This window comes from Scomber japonicus, chromosome 21 (genome assembly GCF_027409825.1).
Source record: "Scomber japonicus isolate fScoJap1 chromosome 21, fScoJap1.pri, whole genome shotgun sequence".
Taxonomy (NCBI): Eukaryota; Metazoa; Chordata; class Actinopteri; order Scombriformes; family Scombridae; genus Scomber; species Scomber japonicus.
The window spans coordinates 7,324,775-7,338,163 of record NC_070598.1 but is presented as its reverse complement, the minus strand read 5'-3'; the positions used below and the strand labels follow the sequence as shown (position 1 = coordinate 7,338,163).

At 39.9% G+C, this 13,389-nt stretch overlaps 1 protein-coding gene across 4 annotated transcripts in view; it reads left to right on the top strand.

Moving 5' to 3' along the window:
- Positions 1-13,389, top strand: part of myo3a (myosin IIIA) — a 56,841-nt gene extending 43,452 nt beyond the window's left edge. The window contains exons 32-40 of one of the 4 annotated variants that reach the window (XM_053342566.1): positions 134-286; position 360; positions 447-1,370; positions 1,476-1,620; positions 5,832-5,923; positions 7,685-7,725; positions 11,017-11,133; positions 11,224-11,319; positions 13,275-13,389. In XM_053342566.1, the coding sequence (XP_053198541.1) occupies positions 134-286; position 360; positions 447-1,370; positions 1,476-1,620; positions 5,832-5,923; positions 7,685-7,725; positions 11,017-11,133; positions 11,224-11,319; positions 13,275-13,389 (1,684 nt within the window). Of the gene's footprint in view, positions 1-133; positions 1,371-1,475; positions 1,621-5,831; positions 5,924-7,684; positions 7,726-11,016; positions 11,320-13,274 lie in introns of all 4 variants that reach the window. The other 3 variants (XM_053342568.1, XM_053342567.1, XM_053342565.1) reach the window with 3 other exon arrangements.

Here is a 13,389-nt window from a genome sequence, read left to right as displayed (position 1 = left end):
CGAGACAGAACATTCACAAAATATGGCACTGAAAACATACATTCATAAGTCAGAACAAAATCAAAAGTGTTTATAACTGAACAGAAAGAACAGAAAGACATCCTTGAGCACAATGTACTTATTTTGTTTCCAGGGAAGCCAAAGAGAAGGAAAAGGCTAAGAAAGCTTTGAAAGAAAAGGAAGAACAGACTCCTCCAGAAAATCCCCCAGATCCAAACGAGGAAGATGAAACTAAGGCTGCTGTGGTTCTTCAGAGCAACTTCAGAGGCTACAAAGAGAGGAAAAAGTTTAAGGAGAGAAAAAAGACAATGGCCGGGGCTGAGCTAGCGTTACCACCAAGCACAGTAGTGGAAGAAGAGGGTACAGGCAAAGGACAACAAGAGGAAAAGAGAGATGATAAATTAGAGGAGTTTGACGATGATGAAGAAAGCACTTATGAAGCAGAGGATAATGATGACAGTGATCATACACAGGTGCCAGAAGATGATGACAATATAGATGAGGCTGTGATTGAGGATGCACTGGCTGCAATTGCTGAAAAAGAAGCACAGGCAGAGCACAAGGAGGACAATGAACAGGAAGAGGCTGCGGTAAATGATGAAATCGACATAGAGGAGGAAACTAAAGCAGCCACTGTACTTCAGAGTAATTTCAGAGGTCACAAAGAAAGAAAGAAGTTGCAGGAAGAAGGCAAGATCCCAGCTAGGAAAAGTCCAAATAGCCCAACAGGTGAGGAAACTCAAAAACTGACAGAGACAGAAAAAGGAGTATCAACAGAAACTCAAGAAGCAGCCGCAAGTGATATCACGTCAGATGACCAAGACGAGGCCAAAGCAGCTGTGGTGCTTCAGAGTAACTTCCGAGGCCACAAAGAGCGCAAACGACTTGAAGAGGAAGGAAAGATCCCTCCGAAAAAGAAGAAGGGAAAAAAGGAAAAACGGGAGACTCAGAAAGAAGAATCTGTGCCAGACTCCCAGCAGGATGAGAATCCAGAGGGACTGGTTGAGGAGGAAAAAGCTGCTACTGTCCTTCAAAGTAACTTCAGAGGCCATCAGGAGCGAAAGAAACTGAAAGCCAAGAAGGAAGCACAAAAGACGAAGGAAAAAGCAGAGGAAGAACCCGTTCCTACCATTGATGCAGAAGAAGAAACAAATGAGGAGGAAGAGGAGGAGGAAGTGGTCGTGGATGTTACTGATATTGCCATTGAACATAAAGTGGAGACAGATGCTGAACAAGAAAGACTGGAAGAAGAACATGCCGCAGTGAAGATCCAGAGTAACTTCAGAGGCTACAAGGAGAGGAAGAACCTGAAGGCTAACAAGAAAGCAACACAGATAGAAGCTGAGACACTGGAGAACTTCTCAAAAGAGGTTTCAGTAACATCTTCAAACACATTTTGTTGCAACTCATCATCATCATTTCCGACTTGCCGATTCATCCTGTAATATATTGTTATTGTTCAATCTCTTCAACAGATCGCAAAGACTTCTCAGGACTTTGTAGCTCTGCAGCTGAAGTTGAATGAGATCATCCAGGCCCATCAATCAAACCCTGACAGCAATGGCATGTTTGTGAGAGGAAAAGCAATCAATGGCTTTGCTTCCCAGAATCACCAATCAAGTAAGATAAGCGAGATTGGCTTTGTGAAAACAGATTGTATGCAATAAATATAATGTGCAGTCTTGGCATAGATTAACCCAAGGTTAATGTGCCTTTTCTGTTATGTTTTTGAAGCCCTGAACCATCAGATGATTAAGACAGACTGACACCATAAGGAGGAATATATTTTCATTTTACTTTATCTTTGTTTTACTGCCGGATTCAAAACCCATTCACTGCTAATGCAACCATACTAAAAAAGAAAGAAAGGGATTGTGTTCAGTATTTGATAATAAATATCCAGGATTTGGGTGTACGTGTTGGTTCTTATTCAGTATTTAGTAACTCAAAGTTAAAGGTGTGTGCCAACTATTTCCACACGGTTCTTATTTTCTTGATGTAGAAAAAGACACTGAGAGCCTTTGTTACCATCTTCTGACACTAGAAGGTGATGCTATCAATAAACGGCGTCCTTTCTTTTCTTACTTGTGAGGGCTTGATTAGATCAGGAAACCCGGGGAAAGTCAAGTGCCCAAATAGGAAAGCGCCTCTCTACCCGATGTGTCATCAAAAATAGAATTTGATTTGCACAGGGATAGGTATAATTGCTTTTGGGGAGGTGAGCGGGCGGAAGACAGCAAATTGAAAGTTCACATCACAAAACAGAGCTGGCAGCTTAAATGTCATTGTTATAGTGTGCAGGTGCCCGAGAAAAAATAATTATGTAATAAAAACCAATGATTGCTTTTCCATGATTGGCACCATGATTATTCTGCCACTCATTTCATCTTCTGTGAATTATATTACAAGAAGACTGTAGTAAATAGGAAGTGGTGTTCCTTTTATGGAGCAAGACAGAATCATCCTTTTCTCACTTTTCACAATTGATAACATAAGTGACATATTGTAGTGACAAACTATAGACCCAAATTTTCAGAAGGCAAGAGATTAAGACTTGATCATCCTCAAACTTTGCACCGAGCACCACTCCAGATGTGTTAATCAGCAGCAGCAGACAACAGATTTAACACCTGTATCAGTGCTTTTGTAAATCAAACACACACTAATCTACTTGTATGGCCTTAAACTTTATCAGCCATTTACAATGCACACCAATAGTTAAGAAAACTCTATGCAAACGTTAAGAAGTTGATCTAACACTGAATGTTTAGGGGCTGTAGAGGTGCCTTTTTCCAGTCATTATTATAAGCCAAGCACACCAGTACCAGGAAGCTTCATATTTAACAGCCAGGCATGAGAGTTGTATCGATCTTCTCATCTAGCTCTCTCTCTCTCTCTCACTCTCACACTCTCACACTCTCTCTCACACTCTCACTCCACCAGAAATAATTGTCCTGCTGTGTATCTTCCAGAATATCTGACTATTCTTTTTAGTGAGAGGCATACAGCACTTTCAAATTTCAGTCTGACTTTTTAAATTCATTTTTGAGGTATTTATGCCTTTATTAGATAGTAGGCAGGTGATGTGGGTATGACATGCAATAAAAGACACTGGCAGGAATCAAACCAGGGACACTGCATTTATGTGGCATGTGAAGCAACCAATTGGCTGTCAGTGTTATTGAGGTTAAACCTAATTTAAAATCACTAGTCCCTTAGTTATGCATTCAGTAGATGGTTTTGACTCATTTCCCAGTGTTCAATACTTCATTACATAAGCAATACTCCAATTAACTAACACGGTCAATAAAGATCCGATCAGGTTTTGATGGTTAATTAAGATCCATATCCATTCAGGTATTCAATTCAACCACACAGTAAATCCCACTGAGAAAAGGAACATCTGTAAATATACAACCTGTCCTTGTTTATGATGATATGTATGTGTTATTATACACTGTGGGTTATCTGCACATGCACAGTAACTCAATATATGCATAGTTTCGCGCAGTAACCCAATATCCATATATCACCTTAACTCCTCTAACAATAAACAGGAGCATAATAATACAATCTATACTATCAGCCCTATGTAATAATATGTGCATGATAATAAACTCAATATGTGAAGTACATTGTGACACTTACTTGTAATTTTTACCCAGATTATACACACAGAGTTACAGTCTCCCTTATATCTGGGCATGTTTGCCCTTTAAAGGCTTTTCTTTAGAGCAGCTCAAGGCCTGAGATAAAGCTGAATGAATTATCTGTGTTATTTCCAACAGCTACTGCAACTCATATAAAATTATGCTTCCCAGCCCCACTTAGTCATTTCTCCATTGACAGTCCAAAGCTGCCCTCGTAAATTTCACTGACATAATAAACTACATCAGAATCACTTGTGACAAACGCAATGAAAGAGAGCAGAGGAATGCCAGTCACATTGCTCTTCATGGGAAAAGGTCATCGAATGTTAATCACGTTGTGTGAGCCAGCGTTTCCAACAATTACAGCAGGAATTAATAAGAGGGTGTGTGAAATTGGCTTTACTTGTGTGAGCAATACTTAGTGACCTTTTAGATGGAGTTGTTCAATAATACTACACAAACTTTTCACCTCCTTTACCTGAGCCTTTCTGCATGATTGTTTTTGCTGTGCGTTTCCCCCTGTATGAGCAAATGATTAATAATGATGAGTAACAAGCAAAGGTCATTATAATATATTTATAATTGCAATAACATAGACATGCCCCTAGAGTGACATTGTTACAGTGAATCACTCATGACAAATATGATAGATTGCAACACACCACAACAGTATGGAAGACTTCATGCGTGAAAAACTACCCAGCTGTTCACAAACACACATCTCGCTTAACGTTCAATAGTTTGCAGGATAATCGAACGTGTACAGTAACAAAGCTATTGGACACTTTGTCTGTGTGTGTCAAAGGTTGTTTCACATAATCTCTATTGGAAAATCCAAACCAGTCAAAGGCCTTAGGGTTAAACTGCAGTGTGTATGGAGGGCAGCTCAATAAGCACAACAGGGTCAAAGGTCAGCATGGTGTCAGGTCTCACTCAGTCTCTCCAGTCAGCTATGTGTAATGATCCCAACAGCTCTCAAACCATCTGATCATGATGATCAGCCATAATGACCACTGCAAACTGCTCTGGCAAGATGGCTAATGGTGCACTATGAAATAATAGACAAAGCCCTTACAATAACCTGACTGTTAATGTAAGTTTAATCACTGAAATGGACAGTCATTTTTGTTGCTTGACATCCGTAGAGCCCCTTCACATTCACAAAAAAGCGCCTGACATCATCTTGTTTGGGTCACAGAGAGAGGTTCGACAGAATAAACAAAACACAAGAAAAAACAAATTTTGTGCAGAGTAATGGGCGAACACTAAGAGGGAGACTGATTTGTTCTGTCACAAAGCTGGAAATGACCTGAAAAAAGATATTGCGGTGAAAGAAAAATGCACCCTTACTCACAATGTTCCAGTCAATCACAATGTTCCTTGAAAAGGGCATTTCAAGACCATTTTTTGTTGGCCAGTACTGTATTTTTCTTATCCATGTGGACAAATGTAAATACAAAATTACAGCTCATCTAATTTAAGCTAGCTTGCAATGCCTCTCCCATATGAGCTTATAAACTGCAATACAATATAATGTATTTTTCAGGTGCAGCTCCTGTAGAGTTTATAATGAGAATGCAGCTTACTGTATGAATGTCTCTCCACCAACATCTATCTATATAAAACAATCAATTCCCCAATATTCAATGGACAGCAACCTCTGAGAAATATAGGTAATAGGAATCTAGTCAAGGGAATGTGAGTATATCAAAAAAAGTACAACACAAGTGGCTCTGTGAGGCTGTACTGAGGTGCTTTGAGTTTAAGGCTAACGGCAGTCGGCTGACCTGATTACAGCACTACATGAAACACTTTTGCACTTCATCCTGAGGGGAACATGAATGTCTTCACAAAATATCACATCAATCCAACCAATAGCTGTTAAGATATTTCAGTCTGGACCAACGTGGTGGACCCCTCAGAGCCATGCTGCTATCATTGCTGAAAACAACTGCGACAATAAATTGAGCATCGTAAGCTGATCATGTGTAAAACGTGTATTCGAGGGTCAATTTTCCTTTTCTGTGTTCACTCATGTGCACACCTTCAACATGAAGGAGTGAATGTCAGTCTCTTTTGTCTCAACACAAAGCAATTTGAGAAAGTGATAAACTTTAACAGCCCAGTAATGTCAGTACACTACCAGCAACCAGCGTCTGATGTTCTTTCCTCGCTTTTCAGCTGACAAGAGACTGTCGAGGACCCCCCGCAGGACCCAGCAGCCCAAGACTCTCAACACACCCGAGGACGCCACCTATTACAACCTGATTCATGTGAGCCTCAGAACAGTTGGTAGACGATTTTAGATTCTTACAACAGTCAAGCTTTACAGTCGGATACCATGTGACACTGCACAAACAGCTTTCCCAGCTATTGGCTTTCACAATGCACTATTGATTGGCAATTTCTTTTCTTTCTGTTGTGCTCTTTACAACGTTCATAATATGCTCGGACCATTACAGAGTTGTCTGGAATTGTGTGTTCAAGAGTTTATTTAGTAAGTTTGATGAATGACAGCTCTAGCAGTTTGTTTTTGTGGTTAATTTATTTTCAGTGTTTTTTTCCAATGTTTCATAATTTCAGCGCACAATATCTAAGCTCAAACTATCTCTTTCAACATTTGAGGTTTGTTTACAATGCTTTCATTTTGTTTATTTGACATAGTACAAATTTAGTCTATAGTCCATCTAATCAATTATTTAATCAATGAATAATGGAGAGCTTTAACCCAAAACCAGACATTTAACATCTTAAAAAGATTAACAAACTTTTACAATACCAATAAATCTACCATATGAAAAAATAAAAGTTAATTAGTAGTTTTAAAACATAGTTTACCAAATAATAGCGTGATTACCATCTAACAAATTTAATACCTGGAGAGAAATTCAGTGAAAATCTTTATATATAATATTTTAGAAATGCATCTGCTAGTTAAAAAGGTGTTGTGGTTCCCAACCTAGGGGTGAAGCTGGAGAGTGATGAGATGATCGAGAGGATACAAAAGCAGAAAAAAACATCTGCAAGACAAGTGCTTTTTTTATTTTTATCCCAAAATAAAAGAGTCTAAAGCCATGCTATCGGATGTCGGATATTATCGGCCGATATTTACTTAAAAACGTAATATCAGGAAGTATCAGTATCGGGTTTTATAACCGATGTTTGTTTTGTAGGCTTCAGCATTTCCGAGCGTGCATGAACGCAGCATGGGACGTTTACCGGCACGCGCATGATGACGTATCAACAACAACACGCTAGACTCGTGGATGGCTAACCGTGGCTAACAAGTTCATAGGGCACTTTTTTACATAACTTAAGTTGAAGTTGTTCTCTTGTTTTGCACAGACAGTGTTTACATGTGGAAAGCCATGTTGCATTAATAAATGCATCCAGTGGGGCATCACAATAAAATTAGGGATAATGTGTTAGTTCCACAATAGGAGATATGTTATGTTTTTAACAGTTTTGATGTAAAAAGCCTGCATATATCGTTATCGGGTGATACCGGTATCGGAAATTAAGAGTTGGGGAATATCGGATATCGGCAGAAAAGTCAATATCGAGCATCCCTTATGCTAATGGTTATGTGAGACTGTACTTGTTGTTCAGTATCTCAGTTTAGCTTTTTTCTCAGTTTGCAAACTTTGCTTAGTACCAGTAAACAAAAAGTACAGCTTAGTCTGATGGGAATGTCATAAGTTTGTATTATTTGGTCATAAACCAAACTTATCTCTCTGACATGATGATAGTACAAATAAAGGACCAATTAAGGACCAGTCTGAGGAACATCTGAATCAAAACGTGTGGCAATGTATCCAATTTTATTTCAGTTTTGACCAAAGTGGTGGTCGGACCAGCTGATTAACATCCATAAACATGAATCCTTTGTACATATATTCCTTTATATCCAGGGGTCACATGCCAAAAAGGTTGGGAACCACTCTTCTAATACCAACTCTTTGCTTCACTTGAACTCAGACATTTGGGGTGTCCGGTTTGACATGAACTAATCTGTGCTCTGTCTCTCCACTCAGCGGTCCGTCCAGGATGATAAACGAAAGCCCAGGAAACAAGAGTAAGTCCAGCCCTTATTTTTTACCTAATTTAACCACCTATCTGCACTGTTTTAAGAGACTGGCCTGCTGCCTGCTTGCTTGGCATGTCTGGTCTAGAGTAATGACTGTATCTCTGTGCCAACATAAGGACAGTGTCTGGATCCAAACTTAACGATCTGCAAGAATTACACACATCCGTTAGTGAAATTAATTAGCCTCATCTTTCACCTCACTTCCATCCACTGAATAAACTCAATGAAATCAATGTTAGGCATCAGAAATACATCATTCTGTGCAGGATTGTATGATACTGCTAGATCAGACAGTAGAAAGTGTGTGTGTGGGTTCATGCATATGTATGTGTCGCACAGGTCACAAAGTGAGCTTACCTCCCTGTGTGGGGGTGTTATAGGAGCCACTGAGGTTGGGAGATAGACTGATAGGGCTGGCTGAACAAGAAGGAGCCAGGGTACTTTATCATAGCAGTCTGAAGAGGCGCACACGCACCTCGATATACGCGCACACACACAGCGAGACACAGCGCTTACATCAAGGGTAATAATTTGTTAGCAGATAAATAAAGCCTACGATGGACAGGAGCAGTTTACATGCATCATTAAGGATGAGAAGGTCAGCAGGAAAGATAGCATCTCTGGATAAAGCTGACAGCGGAGGAGGATGGGCAATTGGAGTAGTTGGTAAGAGGAGTAAGAGCTGAAGAGTAGTCATAGGTGATTGTAGTAAATGGGAGTAATGGGGGTAAAGACATACAGAAGGAGCATTGCATACCACCAAATTCCAAATTGTATTGTCAATAGCAAAGTGCTGATCTGTGTGTCTGTTTAAGGCTATTCCTCTAAAAGAACATAAAGGTTTAGGTAATAATAGTGACTCAGGCTATTGCAAGATTATGAAACCTTTCATATTTGCCATTTTCAAAATCAGGTGTTGAGGTCATACTGGCGAAACAACCACTTTACTGCAGGAAGTGATGGCTTTTATGTTTTTGCAATAGCAGCAGCAGCAGCAGTTTGTAGGAAATAAGCAGAGGAAGAACTGTTAGCATAAGCAGTGACCCAGGGATGAACCAGCCCCGGCTACAGCCATGAGGGATGAACTGCTTCTCTGGTGGCCAAACAAGTGCTAAACAGACACGAACATGAGCGACTACAGATTACAAAAGCTACAAAAGCTCAAACTCATTCAGCATCAACTGAATAGCTTTGAGTCTGTGTGAGACTGTACTGAACTACAGCACTGCTTGAAGCTCCATGCTAAGAATAGCATGCAAACAGGCTCACAATACTATTGCTCTTTTGTATCATGTATGTATAGTATTATCTCTATTGTATATTGTTTGCCCTATACCAAACTTGATGTATGCGAATGGGTGCGAATATATATTTATATTCCCTGTTTTTAATTGCATTGTCGGTAGTTAGTCAGAACACAAGTATTTTATGCGTGTGACAATGGCAATAAACTAATAACTAGCATTAACATGTGATGTTTAACTGGTAAAATGTTATTAGCATACTAGCATTAGCTAATTCACATCTGAGCTGAGAATGTCACTACTTTTGCAGGTTTTTAGTCGTAAATCAAAGTATTGGGAAAAATGAATAGTTTGACCTGATAGTGGCACAAGAGGAACATGTACCACAGTTATCACGAAGTCACCAGCAAAGTTATTACAGTTCATCCAGAAGATGAATATGAATGTCTGGATGGCAATGAATCAAATAACTGTCTAGATATTTTCCAAAAAAAACCCAAATTTCAATCTCATGGTGGCACTAGATGAAAAGTGAGGAGAATCACCAAAGTGAGTATAGGCTCTTTCCTCTTGGGACCATAGATGTGTGTAGATTTTTTTTAGGCAATCCATCAAATAGTCATTGAAATATTCAGTATCCTAATACAACTGACATTGCCAGCCTAAAAAAGTCAGTTTTGGCCACAGTGATTGAGAAGTGACTGCTGTTAATGGAAAGGTACAACATATAACCACTTCAGTTAGGGTACCATACCATCAAGGACTGCCTCGTTATTTACAGAAATTCAAAGAATCAGATCAGATTTTGTTCATAACAGTGCCAATATTAGACCTTTGTAAACCTGTAAACTTTACTGAACTTATTAAATATTCCAGGTCTGCTTCTAAAAAGGTGAATTTAGGACAAAATATTGTCATCAAGGTTTTCTTTTGTCAGGACTGTGTCAATCACATGACCCCAGCAATGGCTCAAATAGCAGGACAGACAATTAATAATCAAGAGAAAACTTTCATTTCAATCTCAAAAAAGGCACATTTGTCATGGTTCATCAGTGGGATGAGTCCTGTGCCTTTAATCTACATTCATAAGGTCAAATCAGGCCTCAAACTCATCTCACTGCTGCAGAGAGATAGTGAAAGGTTACTGGTCACTGTTGGTGTTTCTGATATTGCAGCACTGTAGTCATGAAAAGACTGATTTCCAATAGTGGTTTGCACAGTATGTTAATAATGTGTGAGACTGTATTGATCTCTGGTTGGAAATCCTCTTTTTCTTTCTCATTCCTGTTCATGTGAAGGTCAGATTGAAGGTTCATCTTCATAACAGCGCCCCTTGAGCTGTGAGGGAGGCTGTGTGCTGCCAACAGGCAATTTACACAGTCTGGTGGGCAGATGCTTGCAGACTGAGGGCTTGATAATTATCCACTTTTCTTTTTTTCCTCTATTATGTCACTGCTATGCTATTTTTTAATGTTATGTATGCAGTCATTTACCCCTAATTAAGGTTTTATCCTGCTGGTGGAATACAAACTTTACACATCACCTTTGAAGAAGCTAAATTAGCTTATAAGATCACAATTCTTGTAGAAGGTTCCCTGACTCTCTCTCAATATATAGCCAGCATCTACTATAGCAGCCATTAAAAGAACTGCTTCTAAAAATACACAAAAATGGCAAACTACTTAGAGAGCCTGAAGATGTCAAAGTGCTGCTCCTGAGTGAGAATACAGATAGATGCAATTCTAACCATGTTTTTTGTCAAACATGTTTGGAAAACTTGGATCCATCAAACCAATTTTCATAGTGTTACCGAGCAGTGAACAAACAGGCTTTATAAAGACAACCCCCACTTAAAAGAAATGCCTCATTCATTCACAAATTCAAAGACACACGTTCACTAACACGTGTTGGAGAACAAAATGATGGATGTGACATCTTTTTTTATTGTTAATATGGCCACAGATAGTTTATAAACTATCAAAAAATAAACTTTGAATATGTGTTTGACACCAAGTCCCCTCTGTTCTGCTTTTAGTCCAGGAAAGCTGCTGGATGTAGATGACCAGTACTACCGGGCCCTGCCCACCAGCAGGTCGGTGCCCTCCATGTCCACAGAGGAAGCGTCACCACCCAGCAGCGCGCCTGAGAGAAGGCAGTCTACGGAGCGGAGACGATCCACGGACAGGAGACGCTCCATGGACAGGAGACACTCCATGGACAGGAGACAGCGTTTGGAACGGAGGCAGTCTGTAGAGCCCAGACCGGCTGCTACTCGCAAGCAGTCCAGAGAGAGGGCCCTAACTGAACCCGAGGCTCCCAGAGCTGCCAAAGACAACAGGTACATCAAATGTCACGTTATTCATGCTGTAATCATTCCTTCTGTTCATACTGGTTGTTAAGAGAAACCTTTATAATACACTTTCAATGCGATGGGAGGCAAAAATCAACAATCCTCCCTTTGTGCAAAAAATATATTTTAAAGTTTATTTGAAGCCAGCATGAGGCTTCAGCAGTCAATATCTCAAGTCAATATCTTTCAAACATAGTAATTTAAGTGTGAAGCTCCCTCTTGTTGTTACGATTCTTCCACAGCAGCTGAGCAGGAGAAGATATCCACTTTATCTGACTATCTCAAACGCCTCATATAAGCTTCAAATACACTTTTTAACACATTTTTGCCTGAAAGATGAAGATTTTGCCCATCATCAGTTACATAGTATAGCTCATTTGGAGAGGATGCTCTAATGGTCAGTATGAACAGAAGGAATGATTACAGCAATGATTACTCTTGACATCGCACCTATATCACAGCATCTTAGTCTGACAGTGTGTCTCTGATCATGTGACGCTGTGGAACAAATCAGACCGAGCTTCACACGGACTTTGATACAAAAAGAAACATCACAAACAGCTGGATGCTAACACAGCAGGATGCTGGAGAGATGAAGGGAGATAAACTTTGAAACAACAGTAAAGGCAGAACTCAGCAATGTTTATATAGACCTTCTATTGAAAGAGGTCATGTCAGGAGTTCAATGAACTGAACAGAGACTGAACCCACAATGCAGATCAGCATTGGGGGGACAGTTTATTTGGACACAAAGAAACAAAAATGCAGCTGGTGACGACACGACAGGGCTGGGCGAGGCAAGGCTGAGGGCAGGCAAATGGCAGGGCTAGAGGAAGGAAACACAAAACAGGTAAGTCCAAAGCAAAAGTGTCATCCAAAAATCCAAAAACAGGGGTCAAAGTATACTAAACACGAGAGCTAAGAGCCAAGAGCGTAGAGCGTTACCACGGTGGATGAGACAACGAACTGGCGATGAGTGGAGGAAGAGACCGACTTATAAATGCTGTAGATGTGAAGAGCAGGAAACCAGGTTGATGAGAATCAGGTGTGCAGAGGAGGGTGGATGCAGTAGGTACCAGAAGGCCCCGCCCAGCCCTGGGGGAAAGGAAACATGGACACAGAAAGAGGGAGCAGCGGCGAACTGGATCCTGACAGGTCAAACATGATTGGAGGGTGTATGCTACATGCTATATCCAGTAAAGTGTGATTCAATTAATTTTAATATCCTAAACTTATTTCAAAATGCTGCATTTGATGCTATACTTGAATATAAACACCCTAATGCCACCACTGTCATTTTAAGGCGTTTACATAACTGCATAGACAGACAGATACCCATACAGTAGTAATCCAGGTTACATAACACACAATTAACTTGTTTATCCAAAGAAAATGATTTTCTTTAAATCAAAATGAAATAAAAAGCAATCATTTCCTGCTTCTGAATGATGGCTGCAGGGTTTTAGTCATCTGAGAGGAAATAACCTCATACACCCTCCGAGCAGTTATGGGGTGAAGTTGTCCTTCAGACTTAGCATGCTAGTATGAGAATGGTAACAGTGAGGTGCAGCTATCATGAATCTATATTTCTTAGTTTTTTTTAAAGATGAGCTTTTTTCCCTAGGTTTTCTCAGGTGGTCAGAGAGGACAGATACTGACAAATCCATATATGAAATTCATCTGTTTTCCACTCCTGACTGGACTTTGCCTCAGAAAGCCCATTCAGTTGATAAATTGCTGCTGAAGATGATAAACAATATGAAAATCTTCTCCTGAACATGAGTCTTTTCATCTGTTCTCTCATTCTTTTTTTTTTTTTTGGCTGAAATACTTCAAGGCATTTCTTTTTTTTCTTTCTGTATTTTTTCTCTCTCTACTTTTCGCCCTATCTATCTTTGTGTTAAATCTCAACACGCTCTCTTTTTGTTTTGTTGTGTTGACAGGCTTTCCATTTCCAGATTGTCCTCCACAGAGAGCCGAACCGACGACAACCCTTACGACTTCAGACATCTACTGAGGAAGACCTCCCAGAGACGAAAGCTCATCAAGCATTACTGA